Genomic DNA, 23,519 nt, shown 5'->3' with positions numbered 1-23,519 from the left:
TTGTTGAGAGCCAAATTTGCTTTTCAGTACAAGGAAAAGTCTAATCTTGTCTGCCAGCACTCTAAATACAGCTTTTGGCTGTTCAGGAGTTCGCTCTGATAACTTTCTTTGAGGCTTAACCAATAACAAAAATGCCATGTTTTTGTAAATGAGAAAGTTTGGAGTCTTTTGGTGAGGCCCTCTTTCACTCTGAGGAAAGCTGTCTTTCATATGTCTCAATTCAACACTGTCACTTAGTACAGTTGGGAGCATACAGGGAACTTTGTATGGCTACTTTAACTTGTGAGGTGAGTGTCTGAGCTTAGAATCACAGCGTGCTTGAGGTGAGAGGACCCCTGGAAATTGTAGTCCAACTCTGCTCTCAAATAGGGGTAGCTTCTTTACCTCAGTGTACTTGAGCTCTTTCTTGTACTAGAACCTAGTCCTGCAAACAGTGTGCAGAATCAGAAGTATGATTCTTGGCTGTAAACACTCTTAACATTGCTTGAATACTAAATAGCATGAGGCCTTTGGTGAACTTCTCTGTTACAAACCAGCTGTTTCTCATAGCTTGTGGTTCTGATGTGTTGGTGAGGGGCTTAACTGATCTAAAATAATTTGTTCTTAAAAATGGAACACGTTAGGGCAATCAAGCACTTCACCGAGCTAGAGGCAGTAACTAGCTGTGTGATCTACTTAAGTGAAAAGTGATGAAATTTTGGCATGAGTTCTCTTGTGACTTCTGACAGTTGACAAGCATCTCAAGTGACTCATCTTTCAAAACACTACAGAACTCACAACACTTTATTTACTCAATCATGCAGAATCTATGACTGTTGGTGAGCAGACATTAAGGAGGCAGATAGATGCAGAAAAATGTCATCTTTGCAGGCGCAGTGATGTAAGAGTATTAAACCATAATTCATTGCTTTTCAAGTGATAATAAATGCCATATGAATTTGTCAGGGCATCAAGTCTGGTTTCTCTTAATGATGAGAGAAAGCCATAAAATCTCTTTATTTTTGTCAAGCTTTAATCCCATCTATTTTTAGAAGAAACCTCATTAAATAGTGTGAAGTAAGAGCCTTGAAGAAATGAATGGGGTTTTTATAAGGGAGTTTATAACTCAAGTCTGACTCATTGAACTTGTAAAGTACAGTGGGAAGCAGTATTAAACTCTTGCAGAAAGTATCTCAGAATTGAAGCAAGGTGTATTAGACAATGTTTAAATTCAACAAGCATCTAAGTAGCTGAGTTGTCATCTTGAAGATGCTTAAAAAACAGTTGTGTCTTTGGAACATGGTTTAGCAGCAGACTGGGCAGTGCTGGGTTCATGGTTGGACTTGAGGATCTTAAATGTCTTTTCCAACCTAAACAGTTCTGTGATGCAGACTTAAGATCAATGTGATTAGGGCATTCAACATTTGATGTAGCTGAACATGTAAACTAGATCTGATCTAGCTCTTCTAAATGAAGAGGCTATGAGGTAGTGGTCTGGTATTAATACTGCTAGTTGAAGCATGAGAAGTTGGATGCAAAATAAATTGCATAGCAGTGTTGCAAGTCCTAGGGTGAATAACAGGAAAGGTCCAAGTCTTGTGGGAGAGAGTGACAAGTTGGCATGCCCTTAAGTGAAGCCAATGAATCTTATTCCTCTGGATACAGGGAAGTAAATGCTCCTGTGAGTAAGAGCTGAGCTTTCAGTTTCAAGTGCACAAGTGTTGGAGGTGGATAAGTCTGCCATGCTTACCCACAGCCTTTCTGAAACAAAAAACAGAGGTGCAGTTACTTTTGCATGGCTGAAGTGATGATCTGCATGTGGTCAGGTGTCCTTGAGGAGGATACTTCTACAGGGGGTGTAACCCCTGGGATTGTTACCTGCCAGGAGGCCCTCAGAAGCCAAGGGATCCTTAACTTTTTTGGAAATATGGGGAAAGGAGAGATCTACAGCCAGTAGTAAAGGCCACTCTCTGCAGGCTTTTGGATGTGATCTCCTTAGTAACAGGGGAGGGAGGTGGAAGGCATTCCTGATGGGCAGGATTATTGGATAATCTTCCAAAATGAGCATTATTCCACTAAGAGTTGAAGCAGCTGCCTTGAGCCACTTTCAAAACCCAAAACCTTATTACAGCTGTTTCTACACACTTGTAAGTCTGCTTTGAAAATATTTCAGTGCAATCTAAAGAATGAGACAAGTTGTCCCTGAGGCACCTGTCTTGAAGAGAGCAGCCAAAAGGATAGTATGTTAATTAAACCTAAATACCTCTGAATTTCATCAGCTGTATTGACTCAGTTAATCCTTAAAGTTGTGGGACAGCTTCATAATACTTTGCAGCAAGGAGAACTAGTTAGCAGAAAGATTTCAATCATCAGAGAATGTTATGAAAAAAAACACCAAATAAATAAGGTCTCTGGAAAAAACCAACAATTTTTACAGCATGTTTGTTCTGGAATAATTGCACTTCTGTTCTGGCACTTGATTAGGAAAACCGATGAAAGCTGCTTCCTTGCACTTAATGCTCTTAAGAGTATTGTTGTTTGATCTCCTTTGCAGTTACACAACATGAAATCAATGGGAAAGGACAACAAATATCCAGTAGTGCATTTAGTTCTGTTTTTCTGAAGGGGAAAATATCCATTCAGCAAGGCTGAGTGGTCTTCTGTGTCATGGCAAGGTTCTTCAGGCTGAGTAACTGAATATAGTATCATAATGGCATAGCCTTGCATAGTCTACAGTCTTCCTATTTCACTTTCTGAATTTGTCTCTTTTCACAAAGTAAAAATGATCAAGCTGGCATATTTTTACTGTCTGAATTGATATCAACTGGAATGAAAGAAAATCAATTATTTAGCCTCGAACTTGCAAGTCAGCTTAATGTCACCAAAGTATGATTTCACAGTGTGCAACACTTGCCTTGGGCAAGAGGCGGTGCTGTTGAAAGCACATCGGTCTGTTAATTACATCGGCTTTATCGTCCCGGAAAGGTTGTGTGCATGACCGTGGTGTACGAGCCGTGGGTAACGTTGCCCTCCAGTGGCTGACGCCTGGAGAATCCCGAGCCTGTTTGCACTGGCAATAACAGAGCCGAGGCTTGGGAAGGTCTGGGGTGAGTGGGATTTAAAAGGGCGAGTTAGTTTAAAAGGGCGTTCTGTTAAAAAGAACAAGTTTTCACACTGTACAAATGTCTACGTATTTCAATATGCTAAGGTTGTATAAGACTGAAAATTTTCCCTTCAACTTTAGTTAAGAAGGATGTAATTTCAGGGGCCTCTCCCATTCATTGCAGGAGTCCTTTGTAGCCACTATCTGATCAGATCAGCTTGTTGCAGTATCATCTTAGCTTCATACAGAAATCAGAAATAGATTTGGCTTTACAGTAGGTTTACTGCTTTACAGCTTCACAGGACAGTTTATTGCTTCTGTTAACCTTTGAATGAAGTTCTCAAATTATGCTAACACCTGCACTAGGCTTTTATAAAACAAATTGTCATACACTTGTCTAGAGCTACCTGTGCTAGCTTGTAAGTCCATGGCTTATTTAACAAACTGGTAAATTCTCACTTTCATTTAGTTGAGCTGTAAAATATATAAGCTATCTCCATGGCTCAGGAGGGAAGGGGAAAGCAACAAATCTGTCTCCACAACTTCAGTCATGTTTTGAGGCTTGACAGAGGGAATAGCTAGCTCCTTTCCCTTATGTATTTGCATACTTTTAATGTAAAAGTAAACAATGCTTATGGAACTCAATTCACTCCAGACCCAGTGGGAAATGAAAATTACCTTATGCTTCTGCTGCTTAAAGTGAAAGCTTTGAAGTTGCAGGTGTAAAGCAAGACAGTATTTTTTTATGGATTCGGTCCGAGCCTTAGCTTTAGGGACGGACTGCCCAGATGCTCGGCCGTAGCCTCGTTCGGTGCCCGGGCCGGGGGAAGGCAGCTCGGTCCGCCCGTGCGGGTCTGTGAGGGCTCTGGCGGGGCTGCTGCGCCGCTCCCTGAGCGCGGCTCGGGGCTCGGGACGCGCTGCGAGCGGGCGGGCAGCGCCGAAGGGCCGCGGAGCCCGCGGCGGTGCGCAGGATGCTGCCTGCCTGGCTGCCTGCCTCGCACGGAGCCGGGGAGGCTGGAGGCGGCGGACACGGGGCGCGGGGGGGCCGCCCGGCGGGAGCGGGGGCGGCGCTCCCGGGGCGGGGCTCGGCCCATCCCCGCGGGCGGGGGGCGCGGGCCCCGCGCTGTCCCCGCCGCCAGCTGGCTGCGGCCGCCCCGCCGCCCCCTCCCCGGACCCGCATTATTTACAGCCGCCGCCGCGGTAAACAGCGGGCAGGGCGCGCTCGCAGCCGCCGCCCACCGCGGCCCTTCCCCGCGGCTCGGCCCCGGAGCTGCCGGCCCGGCTCCGCTGGGCGCGGCCCCTCGCTGACCGCCTCCCGCCGCGCTCTCCTTGCAGGACCGGTCTGTTCCACCTCGGGCTACAAGAAGGCGGATGATGAGATGTCCGGAGCCACGTCCGCGGCGGATCTGGACGAGGCACCAGCCCGCACCATTTACTTGAACCAGCCCCAGCAGAGCAAGTTCCGCGACAACTGGGTCAGGTACGGAGCAGTCCCCGCTTCTCTCTTTGCAGGCGGCAGCCGCACACCCCGCACCCGTGAGCTGGGAGGGCTCGGGTCCCTCTCCCTTTTCCCTCGGCCTTGCCCACGCCAGGTTTCAACACAATAAAACGTGTGTCCGCCGGGGCGGCTGGTTTTGTTGTCTGTGCTGGGTACCAGGGTCTCGCCAGTGCACGGGCGAATCCAGCAGCAGCAAGTGATGAGCTGCTAGCCTCGGCAGTAGTGAGAGCAGGGAGCTGGTAGAGCTGCGTGGGCAAGATACATGAAAAGGTATTCACTTCAGTAGGTCGCCGAATTTTGGAATAACGGGACCTACTCGAGTATTTCTGGATGCAAGGGTTAACTCGTGAAAATTTAGTGGGAGTTTTGAGTAGAATTCAGTAAACTCCATGAAGTGTCCCCTTAAAAAGTAGCATTTGGTTGAAAGAGCAGCTAGGCTAAGTATATTAAAAATGTATAGAATAGGAAGGAAGGACAGAGAAAGTGCATCCTGCAGGACAAGAATGACTACAGAAACTACATCCTGGCATCCCTATGCATAAAAGGCTATGGTCCACTTGTGTATTTTAATTGAAGACCAGAGGTAATTTTTAAAACTGTTTTAAAGTAGGGATGTGTGTTAATACTTCTGGTGGTATGATTAATGCCACCAGTGTCATTGCAGTTTGGAAACACAAATAGCATGGACTGAAACATGGAGTACAAGGATGCATAACGTGAGCAAATTGTGGTGGTGCTTGCCTGGGGTTAGCTGGATGAACAGATGGCTCCTGTCATGACTAAGGAGGGGCATTGTTTAGCAGGCTTCTGTTTGTTAATGCAGATGTTTGGGTTATTGTTCAAAGAACAGTTTGAGTACCTTTATGAAAAGAGAGGAGTTTTCTATCCTGATGAAGTGATGATTTACATTTTCTGTTTTATTGTGTGTATTATCAAGGGCAGTTCTAAGAATATCTTCTGGAAGGGTGCTGATGTTCTGGGCACTGCAGCAACTTATTTATAGGTGGTTTTCTCCTCAACTTTAACTTGTTACATATTTGTCTAGGAAATGGTTTAGGAGCAGTTAAAATGACACATTTTCTTAGTATCTTCCTTATTCTATGTGGGTAGCAACAGTGAAGGTTTTCTGGCTTTATTTTTCCTTGACTAATTGAGGGATGAGTTTAACAGTTTCCTGGGCATAGACTATTTGTGCTTTCCATGCTTTAAGAAGGAAAAGCACGGAGTAGAGGGTTGGGAGAATCTGTAGTTTAGGTTTTCCAGGAGGGATTCTGTTCTGATCTGGCTAAATATTATAGAAAAGTAGTGTGTTGCTCTGCTACCTAGAACTTGTTCCTGATAGTGCTATTACTAAAGAGCAGCTGTGTCCAATTTGCTGTCTGGAAGCCATCCCCGTGTATATAGCTGTACAAGTTTCTCAATACCTTTTCACATCTTTGCCTTGTGACAGGTAAATTTTGAGTCATAAGAAATATTGGTATATGAGAGATTGGACAAAGTGCAGGTAGTGTAATAGCAAATTACAGTAGACATACTTTCATTACCTGATTAGGAACCTTAGCTCCTTAGTGTCACTTGGAAATTAAGTTGACTTTATAATGATTTACTGCTGCTTAGTAAGAAAGCTTTGATCTCTTGACTTTTAAAGGGTGATAGACATTGCCTGTACTCTTTCCATCCTCTGGATTAATTTTCTTCCCTCGGCGTGGTGGGACTGAAGGCAAAGGTGACCTGAGCTTGTAATGCCTGAGTAAGGAGGACTCAGTTACTTAAGTGTATTGGAGTTTCTCTTGAGGAACTGAAGTTCTCTGTTGCCTTTGGACTTTCTTACTTAACTGTATTCAGCTTCAGAAATTCATTCAGTACTGGATTTCTCTGTACTGATGGATTTGCAGATGTTTTGTCTCCTAGGAAGCATCAGTGTACCACAGAGCAAGGTACTGGGTAAGCATGTGAACACCTGCATGTAAGGGCTTGTGGAAAACTAACTGAAAATGATAAACCAGCTTGTTTTAATTTGTGTGAGTTCAGACTGTCATATTTTTGGTAGTCATTAAAGATTCTCTGAATAAAAGTGGGAATTTGTGAATGTTCATAGGAAGTTTTCTAAATTAAGGATAGTGTGGAAAGCTTGCTCAAAACTAAAATACAGCAAGATATGGAAGTGCAGAGCATGGAGGAGCGTAGGTTAGTGGTATGGATTTTTGTGTAAGATGTTCTAAACATCTTGAGCTGCTTGACTTTCTGTGGGTAGAGAAGCCCTGTTAAAAGTGAATTCCAATGTTTGTGGGAGCATAAAGACAGACTGATTTTGGATAAGTTAATAAAACTGGATAATTATCTTGATCCCACTTCTAAGTAGTATGTAGTGCTATTGCACAAGTTAAGTGGATGGCAAGATGGCACTAGCACTTCCAGAAGTCTTGGAGTGTGAGAATGTAGAAAGAAGAAACGTTTCTTCTTTCCCCAGGCTCTCTGGCATAATTCAGACTAGGAGAGGGTTTCTCTAATGGGCAACTTTTGTGTTCTTGTAACTTTGTAGCAAACTATTTCAAAACATAGTACTGTGTGTTACTGGCTAGATTTAGCTTGGCCCTTGACGTGTGCATAAATATGGCTGTCACTGTTGTTTATTATACTGTAGCAGCAATGATTTATCTGTAGAAACACTTCTTCTACCTGTCTTCATTGTTTGAAAAACTTTGTTTGTTTTACATTTTAGGCTTTTTTAATAAAAAGGTAAACTATGTTCCATTTTCAGCTGAAACATTTTAAAAGCTGAAGCATTTTAGAAGCTTTGAAAAAAATGTAAAAATGCTATTGCTTTGTCCAACACAGCTGTACTGCAGCATTAAATGTTTGTTTTTGTGAAAACCAACTAGTACCTGTTTTGACATATCCAGCATACAAAACTTAAACACTCATCTGTTTAACCAGAACATTTCTGTACTTTTAAGGCCAGTGAGAAACCAAACATGTATGTTGAGGAAATTTCCAGTCTCTCTACAGAGCTTTGTGCCACTTACTGTGACATTTGTGCTCTGGAGCAACATGCTGTGTACTGAAGCCCTACTTCCTGGGAAGAGGCTGGACATGTCTGCCAGTGGGAAGTAGGGAGTAAATTTTTTGTTGTCCTTTGCTTCTCTATATGACCTTTGCTTTATTAAACTGCCTTTATCTTAACCCATGATTTTTTTCCATGGTATTTTCTGTCTCTTGTCCTGCTGAGAAGAGAAATGATAGAACAGATCAGGGAGTACGAAGTGTCCAGCCAAGGTCAGCCCACAACAAGATGGGGAATAAGGTTCCCTATTGCCTTGTAAGACCAAAGGAGTACAGGTGGAGTATGGTGCTAGGGGCTTGAATGCTGTGTTAATACTTCTGAGATGACCAAAATAATGGCATGAACAATTTTCCCAATGTATCCTCAGTGAAGACTGGATATTGTACTTGAAGTTAGAATGTTCTATACGTTTTGTTTTCTTGGAAATACAGTTCCTGGATGTCTCATAGTAATACAAGAATCTACTCTGATATCAGTGGCTTGTTCTGAATGTATAATAGTACTGTTATAGGATTTTTTTCTAGTACATTTAGTAAAAATCACCAATAAAATTATTTGAGCCCCTCACTTGTTGCGTGTGTTAATGTTGATGCAAAAGAGTTGGACTTCTGGTTTATTAGTCCTGGAGGAACAAGTGTGCTGAGATAACTTCAAGGACATCAGAAATGGTCTCCAACTTTTTGCAGATGGTAGAGTTGCTTTGTAAATGTTGCTCTAGGTAATATTCTTCTATTCCAGGCGTGGTAGTGCATCCTGGTGCAAATCTGACTTGCATCTGAATTAGGACCCCAAGTGCAGTCTCAGTTTGTGGCTTGATTGGTAGGTTGGACAGTGCAGCAATCAGGAAGAACAAAATTCAACTCGTAGTTTTTAAAATGGATCTTGAATCCAGAAGTCGTCTTCAGTTTTCTTATCAAAGCAGACTTTGGTGGATTGATCTCTTAAAGAGGTCCCAAAAGTTGCATTATAGTATCCAGAAAATAGTTCAGAGTATTTTCCATATTTTTCCATACAGGCAAAAATTAAGTTCTGATAGATAATGAACAAAAAGTCTTCAGTGTTTATTTTAAATTGTACAGGGTCTTAAAACTCAAGTAGGCAGGTAAGAATCAGTTTCTGCTCTCATAAGGCAGAAGCACTTTGCATGGGGAATTTAGCCCTGAAGACTGTAACACGGTCTCTAGTGGAATGATAGGTCCTGTATTAAACAGACTACTGTTTATCTGTGGTCCCAGACTGTCCTATCAGTGTTTGCATGATGCTTGCTGATGACAAAACTGTAAACACAATCTTTAATCTTCCTTTTAGTTTGTGTGTGTCGCATTAAATTAAGCCAAGTGCATTGCTTTATTGGCTTGTGTGTAGGTACTGTAGAAGTCAGTTGTGATTTAGAGGTGTTTGTGCTTTTTGAATGTGTGGGCAGGTTCTCACTGGTGAAACAAGAGTTGCTGGTATCACTAACCAATTAGTATTGACCCTTGAAACCTGAGTAGTGTTCTCTATGATCTGTGCAAAAGTGGATTGTAGTCTGCTGTGTGCAGGTGGATTTCTCTGCACTTAGTGGTATACCTCAGCATTCATCTTGCACCAAAATGTTTTACCATGTTCTTAGGTAAAAATGCTTCATTTTCTGTTCAGTTTATTCTCAGTAGAGTTCAGGCACTGGCCATTTGTTTTATTGTGTTTGTGTTAGATTTGAAATACTCTTCTGTTGTCATGTGAACAGATTGCTTGCCTGACTGCAGAACAGCATTTCGAATTTCTTCAAAGAAGGGATGTATTATTATAATCTGAATGGTACAAGTCTAATCATGTGTTAAACTAATCTTCTAACTCTTTTTAGTTTTAGGTAGATAGTGTTTTTAAGTGAAGCATACGTTTTTAAATAAACAAAAACTTGTTTCCTGTAGAGCAGCTGTTGATGATACTGCAATCTGCCACAATGAAAAAGGCTTGGGTACAGCTATAGAATTATTCTTTTAGCCATTAAAATTTACTAAAAGCACCTGTTATTGTATGCCTGGTGTCGTGTATAGAGATTATACCAGTGTATTTGAAGCTGCTGCATCTTTGGTCTTGGGCTATTCCCAGGGCAAGAACCCCTGGACAGTTAATTTTTTGAATTTTGCCCAGATGAAATGCCTGGATGAAAAAAAACACAGATGGGGAAGTTCTAGTGCCCTTTCACCTGCTGCATGCTGTGCTCTGGTATCCTGAAATTGTTGTGGTGGTTTGTGGCATAATGAATTTCATACATCAGCAGTAGCAACACAGCAGGTGAATTAAACTGGGTCCCGTTTTTCTCTTTTTAGATCACCTGACTGCTAGTGGTCTGTAGAAAAATGTAGAAGAGAATAAATTATCTTAAGTGGACCTAAGTAGAGTTTAAGATGTGTAATAACTGCATTCCACATAGTTTCTGTGGGTTGTGAAGATAATTATATTTTTCTCAAGACTAAATATTAATTTCTTCTGCCAGCCCCCTGCTTGTCACTAAAATAAACACTGATTTAGTTGTGGTGACATTTAGAGTCAAAAATTTGCTTTAAAACTGAAGCTAGCACAATGTCTTTTAGACAGCTAGCTACCTAATGTGACTTGTTTGATTTCCCCCCGCAGTCATCTTCATATCAGTGCTGTGCATTTAAGTGGAGGCTATTCTGTCTTTGCACAATAACTAAATGTGGTACTAAACTTATTTTATTAGACAGTAGAATTTTGAGGTTAACTGTGCTGGTCAGCTGTTTTTATTGAGTTGTACTTGCCAGCAGGGTTACTGCAAAGCAAGTATATATTACTGTAGTGATGTCCTCCACTCATGCTGAAACTACATCATCCCTTCAGAGCTAGTACTGTTTCTAAACAGTCTTTGTTTAAGGTATTTGTTACTGAAAAACAGCCAGGAATCTGTTCCCCTTTTTTGTGGGGATTTAATGAGTAGAGAACTCATGGAAAGGCCTTTTCTGTTTGCATGCTTTAGGAAAAGCCTCCAGGGTACTGGATTTTGAAGCAGAAGTGCACTTCCTTCTATTAAATGTGACACGTGGTCCGGTTTTCAGGTTAAACTGAGTGTAAGCAGTTGTGGCTGTGCCTATTCTGTATTAAGACTGAGCTACTGTAGGAGGCTTTGCTAGTGGAAATAGTATTTGATTTGGTAATTAACACCAATTACATTAGTTGTTGCAGTCTTTTAGTATTTATGTATGACAGTAGGACTGCTGATAAGTGGGGCAGTTTGGAATAAGGTACTTTAGGTTAGAAGTTCTGAAAAAATCCTTACATGGTTAGGAGGGGATCCTAATGAAGTAGAAAGTAATGGGATTGTTGTGCTTCAGTGGACAGGAGTTGATAGTGCATTTTCATGTCCTTTGGTCTTAGCAGTGGTCTGCCTGTGTAAGGGTAGGAGCTGAATTGAAGCCCTTGAAGATGAGCTTGTTGCTGATGCAGCTTTGGAGGAAGTGCAGGTAGCTCACCCAGGCTGGGTTTGTCAGCCTGATCACCTTGCACACAAGGTAGATAACACTACTTGCCTACTCAGGCACTGGTAACCACTGAGTATTGCACTTAGCCCCCTACCTTTTTATTAGGTGTTGATGTAGGATGCACCACTCAGGATGTGCATGACTAGACAGTAATGATGTAAGAATGATCTGAAATGTCTGTGCTAATTTAGATTTTTCCCTTGTGTAAAACACTTCTCAACGTGAGTGGCTGGTTGTCTTTTTTTTCTTTCCCTTACGAGACCTTTACTTTAACTTGAATGAACTGTTTTTCGGAGGAGTTTTGTTTTCTTATTGCAGCAGACCCAAATCATGGTGGCCCCCATAAAGCAAGTTCTAATGGTACTTGACCTGCAGGGAAGTTAGTGGGCTGTGTTTATATGTCCCGTCTCTTTTAAACTTATATGAAACAATAATTTTCCTCTAAATCATATGATTTGAGGAAAGAGGGCTCAGGGATTCTGAGATGTGATCAGCTCCACCTGTAACAAACAAGGGGAGGTGGTGTTTTCCAAACAGTGGTGCCTTTAGTTACTTCTGGTGGGAGCCCATACTATAAATAAAGAAATAAGGAATATGGGGAAGTGGTGAGGTGCTTGAGATGACTGCTATCCCACTGATAAGTTTTCTTCAGCTGGAAGCTGCTAGAATTGTTTTCAGTCAAAGTTGAAATTGATTAATTCTAATACATTTGAATACTCTCAATCAATTTCATTGTCTGTGTGGATAATTTCTGAGAACAGATGCATCTTCTACACAGCTTCACTGTGGCTTTTTTGGGAAATCTTTCAGGGTTTGATGTTTCAGTGGCTAAGCACAAGAAAGTACCTTACACCCATTTCCTCTTTTGACAATAAATGAATTTGTATATATAAAATACCTTTGGTATTATGGAGGAACTGTAGCAGAGTGCAGGGCAAGATGGAAACAAAATAGGTACTTGGACTGTGGACAGTGGTTGTTCCAGAGCTGAGTGACAGATATAATGTGGTAATTCTTGACTTTTTTTTTTTTTGTCTTGATCTGGCAAGCTTTAAACAATAATGTCTTGCAATATTCAAGTTGTTGCACTTTTTGCTATGTAAGAGCAAGTCCTACTTCTTTCATGCTCCTCTGTTATGCCCTGAGCTCAGGGACTGTCTCAGGTATTTAAGCACCACATATGCTTTTCTTGGCTGCTAGAAGTGTACAGCCATAAACAGAGCAGTGAAACCCTTTCTGGCTGGACCTTCCTCTGTAAGAACTGTAGTCTCAAGGATTCATCTGACAGGGCAAGGCCCTTCAATTGAATTGGGGCCTGCATTTGTTCAGGCTCCCTATTATTATAAAACCAGGGTATCTAGGACCTAATTTTCAGTCAACCAATAATCATTTCATAGGCATATGAGTAATTTCTTCTTATAAGCCCTCATGATATATTTTTTGGCAACTTGTAAACAGTTGATTTTTGTCTCTTTAGCAAGTTTGAGGAAAGTACACCATCTTCCCTGTGTGCAAGGGAGGTAGATGACCTTTCACTGTCATATGCACACAACTGCTGAAAACCTTGTTTGTGACACTTGGGTTTAGAGCAACCTCCTCAGTATTCTACATGGCAGCACCTTGTTGATGAGATGTACCTATAAATGTGCGTTCTCTGTACTCAGTGTAATAGCTGAATGTTGTTTGTTCTGTTAGTGTCTCTTGAAATATGTAGAGCTTGCTGCTGTGCCTCCTTCTGCAGTGGTGACTGCCTGGAGCTGGCTTGTCATGGTACCTCTGTACATGAGAGCTTTAGCAGAACCTGAGATGCTGATGTCAGTCTTGCTATTAAGTGTCGTGTGCCTGGCAGGACCTCAGCATGCAAACACCATCCCACTGTTTGAGCTCTTCAGTCAAGCACATCAGCTTGGGTTTTCTGGGGTTTTTCTTTTCCTTCTCTTTTACTGGGTGTCTGACCTTTTGTACGTGTTGATGGACACAAAGCCTGTTGGTGAGAGAAGGGTTCAAGTCTGTTCAGTTCACTTTAATTACCCAGCTCTTCTGCTGTGGTTCAGGTGTCTGTGCCTGGCTTTCTTAGTAACTGTTCCTGCAAATTGATGTGTGTTAAAAGCACTGACATCAAGTGATACTCATTCTTCAGCTCTTGGAGAGTATTTCAAGTATGTGAACTGTGGCATGAGTAGGTATGTCTGAATGCTTGTCTAGGAAAGGACAGTTTGTTGTACTTGTGACCCCTGGAAATGGGACCCCATGTATCTCAAGGAGGTCCTGTTTTCTTCATCCTGATTATCCTGAAGGGTAAGTTCATCTCAGAGCTGCCATTCTGAAGGAAGGGTGGAAGTGCTTTAGATGGCTGACTGAAACAGTGCAGACTGTGTTCAGCTGCATATTGCCAGCACACACGTTTCAAGAGAGTAACTGCTCTGCCTGTATTACTGACAGCCTTTGCCTCTTCAACATTAGTCAGTAAAGTAAAACCTGACTTTATGAAATGTTTTTGGGAAACAGGGGAAAAGGCAACAATGGGAGTGGTTGTGCAAAAGTTACCTATGAATAAATAGGGGAACTATACTGAACTGCTACTGAGTTTCTCAGTGCACCGTTTGCTACTTTTGAGTTGACTGTTATAGAAATTACTAGGTATCCCTTGGTACTTGAGTAATATGGTAATGAGTTAAAGTATGTGAATGACACTAATATTTTGCAAATTATACAGCAATTGCTTTCAAAAAAATCTCTGCACTGCCTTAGGAACAGTGGGGCCAGAGCCAGCTGTAGTCAGGTGTGTCCAAATTCAGTTGTCTAGCAGGGTTGGTTATTGTTCCTCCTGTCTTGCACGGTGGTGTAACTTGAAACATGACTTATGTGAATTAACTTGCAGGTGTGTAGGAGACATCTCTTCTAATGTTTGCACACCTGTTCAACATTTGAACTTGTGTAGTTAAGTGAGATTTGCATAGGTAACAGCTGTTGCTTTAGGAGAAACCAGTTTGTTGTTTGTTTTCCCCCTTGCGCTTCCTTCCTCTCCCTGCCTCATCCTGTTCTGTGAGCTGCAGGCTTTGTATTCTCTGAGTTAACATGGCTCTGACTGGGGCTGGTCAGAGAGCTAACCTGCCAGTTTTCTATTTTTAGTGACCAAAACTGTGCTATGAGTGAGATGACTGAAGTTTCTACCTGTTCATCTATAGATTTTAACTTTCCTGAGCTTTGGTTATCCTGAAGTTGTAACATATCTATATGTTGTGAAGGATCACAAGAGGTTTTTGTTATTTAAAAATAAGCATTGTATTTATCATTTAAAGAACTGCTCTTCAGAGCTAAGTCAGTTGCATGCTCCTGCCCAGCTTAGACTGCTAGTTGGGTTTCTGTAAGAAGTTTTCTTTTGGAATAATAACATGTATCTGCTCTTTATTCATACTAGTGGTTGCTGTTCTGACCTGTATGGTAACAGCTGACTGTGCCTGCTTCTAATTAGAGCTGTACCCATTTTCTGTGGGCATCTGTCAAGTTACTTAAGCAACAGACTACATGGAGTGACTTACTATGTACAAACCTCTTTCAAAAGAGCCTTATTGTGTTGGCATTAACATAATTGTTAGAGTAAGAATCATGTTTGAGCCAGCTAGCTGTGAAGTTGGTAGGTGGTAGAATGGTGTTAATAAATGTTTCAGCTTGGTTGCAGTCAAATTCTTGTGTTCTTATAATCATAACAATGTGATACCTAGAGGAATACTATTCTCATATAAAATCTGCTGTTGCTTGATGTCTAATTAGTGCTGCTTGGAGATATTGCTTCTGGGTCTGAACTGTGAACTTGATTAACCCATCTTTTTAAGTCACAGCATAATTCTGAGATGTGTGTTTAATTATGTTCTGTATTAAAGGAAGGTTATTACACATGAGACCAAGCAAATGTGGCTTAAAACAAAAGAAATACTTAGAGCTGGAAGGATTTAACAGCATTTGAAGGAAGTAACTTTATTTATATAAAGACTAGACTTGCTTTAAACCTGGATATATGATTTCACTCATTTGGCTTGGTAGATATGAGCCATGATTACATACAACCATTTGAAATTTCTGTAAAATATTATGTTGAGTATTTAAATACTTAAGTCTGGTGAGCAGTAGGAGCAATAGAAATGGATTTTGTAGTTTCTTGAAGAGGAAACAAGGCAAGTTCCTAAGACAAGATTCATCTTAATTTTTTAAATTGTTTTCTTTTTTTTTTTTATTGTCCCACTAATTTTCCTTTAGTGTTCAAAATAGAGCCTTTTAAAACAGGATGTGCCTTGTTATTTCCAGTTACTGTTTGATTTTGAAAGATGCAGCAGTGTCTGGTTAGATGGCTTGGAGTTTCGGACTGGGCAGATAAGAAGGAAACGAAGGTGGTTAAAGGAATAAGCTGGAAAATAGACTTAATGGAGAGATGGTCTTGGCACTGCTAGGAAACATCAGTAAAACAGGAGTTGGGAAACAATTTTTCTTTTTTCTTGAGAGCCAAGTATCTTAAGTGTTCTCAGTTCCTTGGAAATACAAGACTTATTAAAAAAACAAAGCAAAACAACCCGAACTGGAACAAAGCACAAACAAAAAAACTGCTCAAAATGAAACCAAAACCACAGCACCCAAACAAAATGATGTCTCAAAATGTCTGGTTTTGCTTGTTGTGCCTTTGCAAGGCATACTGAGCTGCAGGTGCTCAATTGTCAAAACTCCAACTCATGCTGATGGCCAGTAGTTCAGAAGGTGAAGGTTCTAATGGTTAAATTATTGTGTCAACTTTGACACTTTTCCTGCAGTTGTACTCATGCCCATTATGGATTTGATGTGAAGATGACAAGAAATTACATAGGTGATTAAGGCTTGCTAGTCCAGTATGTTTTTGTTTTAAGGAGGAAGAAAAGTAGTTATAATTCAGTTACATATATATGTTAGTTACAGTATTTACATGTATATATATAATAGGAAAAATGCTAAGAGCCCTTAATCTGAAAAAGTGTATATTGTTCTGGAGTATTATTCATAGCTGAGTGTAAGTTATTCTGAGGTAGGAAATGAGATATTTTAAAAATGCCTTGCAAAATTTCTAATTTCTCTCATTCATCTCTGCCTCCCCCAACATTTAAATTGAGAGGTAAGCGCTTGGAACTGAAATGAAAGCTTGTCTGTTCACAGTGATGAAGTTTGGATGGTGTTAAATTGTCTGATAGTTCATCCAATAACAAAGGTACCAGTGATAGAAGTGGGCCTGACAAGCCTTCTGGGTCTGTGTGATACCTGTTTTGTTTGGTACAGCTCCTTATCATAACCAAAGCAACTACTTCCTCCATATTCTAAATATGTCTTTACTTTGTTATCTTTGAACTGCTTTCTAGCACTGGCTTTTGGGCTTTTTTGGTCATGATCCCCACCTGATATTCTGATGAAGTACTAAGATGAAAATCTTCTACCCTGCAGCACAGCCAAGTACAGCGTGGTGACATTTCTACCTCGATTCCTGTATGAGCAGATAAGAAAAGCTGCAAATGCATTTTTCCTCTTCATTGCCTTACTGCAGGTATTGTTTTATTACTTCCCCTTGTTTATAAAATGAAATGGTAATGTAGTAAAAGTTATTTCTGTTGTTATGCTTAACTGCAAAGCAATTCTTAAATTTACTTTAATAGTAATATTTATGGGATATGTAGTTGCTAATTGAAATTGGAAGACAGCTTGGAGACTTCTTTCCATGTATGTAGCTTGTAAAGTCGAACCTTTTATTCTTAGTAAGTAAAAATAAATGGTGTCATAAAACATGGAGCTATTCACCATTGTGAGAAAAGAACATATGACTTTTTTGTGGAACTTCTGCTGCTTAGTTAGTTCAGATTATCACTGCTTCCATGTGAAACAGTATAATTTTCTTGTAATGAGAAGAGAAATACAATGAAAGGCATGTACCAAACCAGTATCTTCCAACTCTGTTACTGTTTCTTCAGACCTACTTGACTGTAGGCTAGTTTGCCCACTGAATGGGATATCTGTGAGGCACAGATCACACAGTAAATCAGAGAGCTTTGTGTTCTGTCTTCTGAGAGCTTTGCATAAAATTCTAAATGTATCAGAAATTAATTTTAAGTACAAATACAAAAGGGGTCTCTTATATAGGGTGTCTTTTCCCTCTGTTCACAGCAAATTCCAGATGTCTCTCCAACAGGAAGATATACCACCTTGGTGCCATTGCTATTTATTTTAACAGTTGCTGGCATCAAAGAAATCATAGAAGACTATGTGAGTATGATTGATGAGTATGGGGATGAGTATGATGGGGAAGGCTGTGCTAAAAACCAAATGTCTCAAAAGCTATAAAATGCCACAAAGCCATGCATCTCTGAAGTCTCTTGAGTCATTGCTCAACAGCAGCAAAATATTGTTTTGACTTTCAAAGTGCTTGACTTGAATTTTTTTAATAAATACTGAAAATACACTGAAATCAATAAGTATTTTCATTATAGTTGGTGAACAAGAAAACAGAAATTAGGACATTTGTTTCTCCCTCTTCAAGCTAGCTTATTAATGCTTTTATTAGAAAGACAGTGTAGAATCCTGACAAATATGTGACCTTTTCAGATGGTCTTGAAAATGGGAGTTGGGGGGAGGCAAGCAGCTTAAGAACAGAGAAGACTGTTTTGGGGAAAATCTGCTCTAACTTGCTTGTATACTTTACATCAGAACAAGATCTTTCTGCTTTGCAAAGTACTGATGAGTACTTGACTGATTTGGATATCAGTCTAAACAACAGCATGTGGAATTTATGCAGGTGGATATTTATCTAAATATCGTGGTCCTTATTGTTCCTTTTGTTCTTCTTCAAAAAAACCCATCTTTGGAGACTTGTTTTTTACCACTGATAAAAGTTTCAGCCTGACTTCCAACACGGTGACTTTCACTTTGAAGTTTATAATTATACTCTTTACACTTTTTTACAAACCATTTGAATTTAGATGATCTGTGACTTTTTAAAAAAACAGAAAAAAAACCCTGTAAAGGCAAAAAGAACCCAATGTATCATCTTGCAGTTTGTTGTATTTTTAGCTCTAATCGTTCTCAAATTTGTGATGAAGTGTAATGAGGTGTAATGAAATGTGTTGTTTCCTTACAGAAAAGGCATAAGGCAGACAGTGCAGTGAATAAAAAGAAAACAGTAGGTAAGACTAAACAATCTTGAAGCATTTAAAATGCAAATAGTGAATGCTTACTTTTGAGCAATTCTGTTGCTTTAATGGTCATCGTGGTGAGGAATGCATATCTTGTGCACTAGGTACTTACCACTAATTTAGGATTTTACTTGGCTAAAGGTTTCAGACTGATGGTTGATGGCCTGACACTTAAGGGTGAGGCATTGGGAGGATTACTGGAATTTATAAGTTCATGTAATTTCAAGGTTGTCCAAAGTTACATAGTTCTCAGCTCCTCCAAGAAAACCAAGCAATTTTTTTCCTTACCAAACTCCATCCTGATTATTTTGACACCAAAACATCCCGAACTAAAAAAGCCAACAACCCCCTGAAATGTTAAAAGCTGCTGTCAGAAGAATTTAAAGTCATTTTTGGAAATGCTGCTGCCCTTTAAACATAGTAAGTCTGGGGATTTTTTAGTTTTGCTTTCCTGAAGTGTCACCAAAAGAGAATTTAACACTGATATCCACTGAATGCCTACATGTATCCCTGAGGTATGGACAGTACTTGTCATGTATGCCTGAAGACATCGCTGTCATTTTCTTCCTCTCCCTTAACTGAAAACCTGTGCAGAAAATAGGAAGAACTTGTCAATGGCCACCCTGTGATTGTCCTGTGCTGTAGTCAAGGCAACTCCATGTTCCCATGTTGGACAGCTCCACTTCTTCTCTGTGCAAATGTGCAGGTGAAATGGGAACACAGGGACTTGAGCTCTAAGAAGAGCCCCTTCCTCCCAAGCACAAGTACCTGAAGTGTCAAAAAGCTAGAGGAGCACTTAAAGGAGCATGGGGAAGTGAGCAACCTGCTAGCTCCATGCTTCAGATAGTCCTGCAAACATTATGCCTGTTTTTTTCACTGTTTGGTGCTTGAAAATTTGGGTTGATCATTAAGATTGTTTATTAATACACATCAAAAGAAATTGCTTTATCAGTTCTCCTAGGTAATGTTTTTACAAGATCTGAGAAGATATTTTGAGTGCAAGAATACTGTATTAGTCATAAGCAATTGGCAATTAAGTGGCTGTAGCACAACAGGCCTTGTTATGGGTAATATGAAACATGGTCCTTTCAGAGGTCGTAGAGGCAGTTAGAATTCATTTGTAGGTAGAGAATGTGTGCCAACAAACACTTCAAGGGACATTTGTCACAGTAATTGTGGAGAGACATCCTTAACGCAAGGTGTTCTAATGGAGCTAAGTGGAACTTAGCACTTCAAAAATTATTTGAGTTCAGATTTTATTTTTTACCTTTGAATACTCTAAATAAATTTTCAGTCTGATACTTAAAACTGTATCCTCCTACTTCTTAAGAGGAAGGCTAAAGAGGCTTATTCTTGAGACACGTATTACCAGAGTGAAAAGATAACTTGGGTTCAGAGTGGGATTAAGATGAAATAAATTTAGGTTCTCTGTGTGGCTTTAGGTTACTCTTATAGCTGGGTGATGTCTAATCAATGCATTCAGTGTGGAGAGTATTTGAGCTCACTGAGAAGCAGATGCTTGCTGTCTGCTTGGCTGTGTCCTGAACTCTACTGCCTGCAATGGCTGGTTGCTTACTGCAGCAGCAGTCATGTAGGCTTTGCATTTATCTTGTTTAGGTTTTTAGAGCAGTTGTGTATCTTCAAAGTGCTTTTCCTGTTTTAAATTTACCATAGAAAACATCAGTTTGCTTTGCAGAGTGGCTTTGGGATGTAGGAATTAAATTCCCTTTGGAACAAACTAAAATTGAAGTTGTGCCCCAGGTGAGCACTGAACATTTGCATTAGGAGGTGGAGTGTGTTTAGGCTCTGAGCCAGTGTTTTTTGTCTTGGATGGCTTCACATGATGTCTGTGGTGATGACATTAAATCTAGAGACCAGACTCCATATAATTCCAAGTGAAGCCCCTTAGCAGTGTATTGCATAGATACAGAGAGCTCAGTAATAATTTTTCTGATGTATTGATCCTCCCGTTTTCAAATAATAGAATAAGTAATGAGCATTTAATATTGCATGGGATGAACTCAAATATTAGACAAGCACAGGGCTAGCAAACTCTGGAACAAGACTGCTGGGAGATGCTTCCCCTTCAGGAGCCTCACTTCAAATGGTCCTGCATGGCTGGATGTGAGTGTCAGCATTAAGTCCTAGATCTAGAACTGGGTTTTGGTCTTGGAAAGCCCTAGATAGAAGGTTTATATTGAAACTCTTTTTAAGTTGAAACAGTCTTTTTAGGTACTTGTCCTTTGTTGCTTTAACCAAGTACCTTTTGACAACGAATAATTCATCAATTTTATCCTACTATAAAAATTCTAGAGAAGACGTGTCCTTTTCTGTCCTTTGGAGTACTCCTATAAAACTGGGTTGAGCAGAGTAGGAATTGCAACCCCAGAATTTCTGAACTGTTTTATGCCTAATGGCAGCTTTCTCTTTAGACTGTGGGATTAGGAGTTTCAAAGGAAATAGTTCAGTAATAGAAAATAGCTTCAGTAATTTGCTTGGGTATTTAATTTTAATCACTAAATTGATTTCAGTAAGCATTGCAAGTGAAATTGTTCTCTGAAGTAAATTGCCTTCCAGATCAGGTCTGTAGCACTTGATGCTGCAAAATACCTTTGTGTGTGAGCATACAACAATGTCAACAAAATGTTTACTGAAATGTCTCCAAAACTTTCTGGTGGAGTAGGGAGCTGTCTGAACTATGGCACAGGAGATGCTGAGTGTTGCAACTCCTCTCTGAAGGTTTGAGTTTTGAGTCAAGGTTGCAAGTATTTGACTTTCCCCTTTAGATTCTGCGTTCAAGCTTCTGAGTTCTGAACTAAGCAGAGCTCAGTTCAACAGCAGTGTATGTGAGGGATGGAAGGGGTGCACCAAAACTGTTATTCCCCTAAATTGCTGTTATTCAACCAAACTGTACTTGTTTGGTTGAAAGCTCAGCTTTTTTTGACGCATCACTGGCACTACTTCTGTTGCTGCCCACCCATTTTTTTTGTTAAATAGTTTAGTTCATTGCAGTCCATTCACTGCAGTAGTAAATATCAGGGTTCAGTGCTTCAGTGTGTGTGGCCTGAGAACAGGAGTCAAGAGACTTCTTCTGCTTCATCTATTCTGACAAGTCTTGCATTCCTGTTTGTGGAGAGGTATATCCTCAGTAGGATGGTCAAAGCTGTACTCAGCAGAATTTTTTTCTGAGAGTGTGGTATTATTTTCAAATGAGCCACATGTATGAAATGCATAGAGCTGAGAAGATTGTTCATATTCAAAAGTAGGGGACTAACCTCTTTAACTCTGATATGTTGCACAGTGCACTTTTTAAACACCTTTGAAAGCTGGCTACAGCTGCTTTCAGTGAAGGTGAACTTGCTGTGCTTGGACCTGGACTGGACTGGGTTATTCAGCGGTAATTGGGCATATTTGACCTTACTGTTTTGGCTGGAGTAGTCATAGGTATGTGTAGAATCACCTAGAGGAGGTGCTTAGATGAAAAGGCATGCTGCAGGGTAAATGACTAGTGAGTGTGTTAAGATGGCAGTGTAGAATTGGAGCCAGAAACTGAGGTCTCTTTTAGTACCTTGCTTTCTTTATCTTGTTTCAATGTGAACTTTGAAAGTAAGGATTCCCTGTCTGCCAAAGCCGATTGTTGCTTTTCAGTAGGGCTTGGAGCCTGCTTGGCAGTTAAGACTCAGATTTATATGGGCCATGGGTAATGGTAGTGAAGTTGGATGTGCCAGAGTCAAAACATTATTAATAAAATGCAAGGAAAAAGATGAGAAGTGAAAATTCTGTGGTAAATCATACAGAGAGTAAAGGCCCTTCTTAATACTGATTGACAGTGGGCAGTGATGTCTTTTGTTTTAAGGAAGGTAATTTCCCAAACAAGAAACAATGCTGCCCATCTGCATGTTAGTATGAAGTGATGCCATGAAGAAATCAGGCCACCAGCTGTTGTCTGGCAGGAGATAAAAATTACAAAAATATGAAGGGCAGATTCTTCCTCTTTCTTGGATTCACATGCCCACAGCTGTGCACAAAAGAAGGTCCAGCTTCTGAAAAATACATTTCTGATTTTTGTGTTGGTTCCTATTGTGTTTGCTCCTGCTGATTCAGTTGTTTTGAAATTTGTCTGAATTATGGCTATTTTTTCTGTAATCTAACTTTAAGCTTTCTTTCCAGTTCTAAGAAATGGGATGTGGCAGAACATTATGTGGAAAGAGGTAAATAAAACCTGAGGATGGGAGGGAGGGAAAACAAGTGTTCAAGAATTACTCTTGCCAGAATTAATTAGGAGGCTTAGAATTAATGTATACTATATGAGAATTCTCTGTCACTTGGGGTGGGAGGGGTGGGAGGGATCCTTTTTGTTCCAGTAGTCAAAATTGCCCTGAGCAAGGTGCCTGACTACCCATTTTTAAGTCCTGGTACTGTGTTACAGTCAAATGCTAATGGACTGTTGTGTTTTTCCTTGTGCAGTTAATAGGTAAACTGTAAACAGTATTTTGGTTTTAGTCTGCCTAGAAGAGTAATTTTCACTGCAATGCTGTACCTCCCCTGCAAGTCTAACAGAGACTTACTCTGCTGCCTGTGGTAAAAAGTCCCTGGGCTTTGAGACTAATTAGTAAGCTGCTTGCTCAAGTAAGAAACACAAGCCCTGCTGCTACCTGAGGCACTTGGGACCCATGTTCTATGAGGCCCTTGGCCAGGGTCTGGTGAGCTTTATTTCTGAGACCTGGAAGTTGCTGAAATGCCTTAGGATGTATTGATCTAGTTGTGGCTCTTACTGCCTTTTAAAGGATAAAATTAGCCCTCTTAGCTAGTAATTGAGGAAAAAGTACACCCTTTTAAAACCTCTGAGGAATGAGATCAGTCTCAAGACACCTAAAAGCTATCCTGCTGAAGTGTTAGGCTACAGTAGAAGCTCAAGATTGCCAGGGATTCAGATGGCTAATGTGGTTCCTGTTTATGCTGTTCCAAGTCCTATTTTTGTAGAAAGGACAGTGAATTCAAAGTTTAAGGTCAAGCCTGGAATCTGGGTTTTTTATACCCTTAGGCATTTCTTGAGTTGACTTGTGTCTGTAGCTGCATGTTGTCCAGGTTTGCATAACAGTTCTGTATTATCCTCCTTGATCACTTTAAGGCAGACTTCTGACTTTTTCCATTTTTTTTTTTTTTTTTTTTTTGTGCTGAAAGTGGTAGGGAA

The 23,519-nt window shown here is 40.4% G+C and overlaps 1 protein-coding gene across 1 annotated transcript in view; it reads left to right on the top strand.

Moving 5' to 3' along the window:
• The first annotated feature begins 4,425 nt into the window (after positions 1-4,425).
• Positions 4,426-23,519, top strand: part of ATP8A2 (ATPase phospholipid transporting 8A2) — a 277,870-nt gene continuing 258,776 nt past the window's right edge. The window contains exons 1-5 of the mRNA XM_058824803.1: positions 4,426-4,562; positions 16,587-16,686; positions 17,301-17,399; positions 18,271-18,316; positions 22,496-22,536. Coding sequence (XP_058680786.1) covers positions 4,462-4,562; positions 16,587-16,686; positions 17,301-17,399; positions 18,271-18,316; positions 22,496-22,536 — 387 coding nt within the window. The 5' untranslated portion in view covers positions 4,426-4,461. The remainder of the gene's footprint in view (positions 4,563-16,586; positions 16,687-17,300; positions 17,400-18,270; positions 18,317-22,495; positions 22,537-23,519) is intronic.

Source organism: Ammospiza caudacuta, chromosome 2 (genome assembly GCF_027887145.1).
Source record: "Ammospiza caudacuta isolate bAmmCau1 chromosome 2, bAmmCau1.pri, whole genome shotgun sequence".
In the NCBI taxonomy this organism is placed as follows: domain Eukaryota; kingdom Metazoa; phylum Chordata; class Aves; order Passeriformes; family Passerellidae; genus Ammospiza; species Ammospiza caudacuta.
The sequence above is the reverse complement of the archived record's forward strand: the minus strand, read 5'-3'. Positions and strand labels throughout refer to the sequence as shown.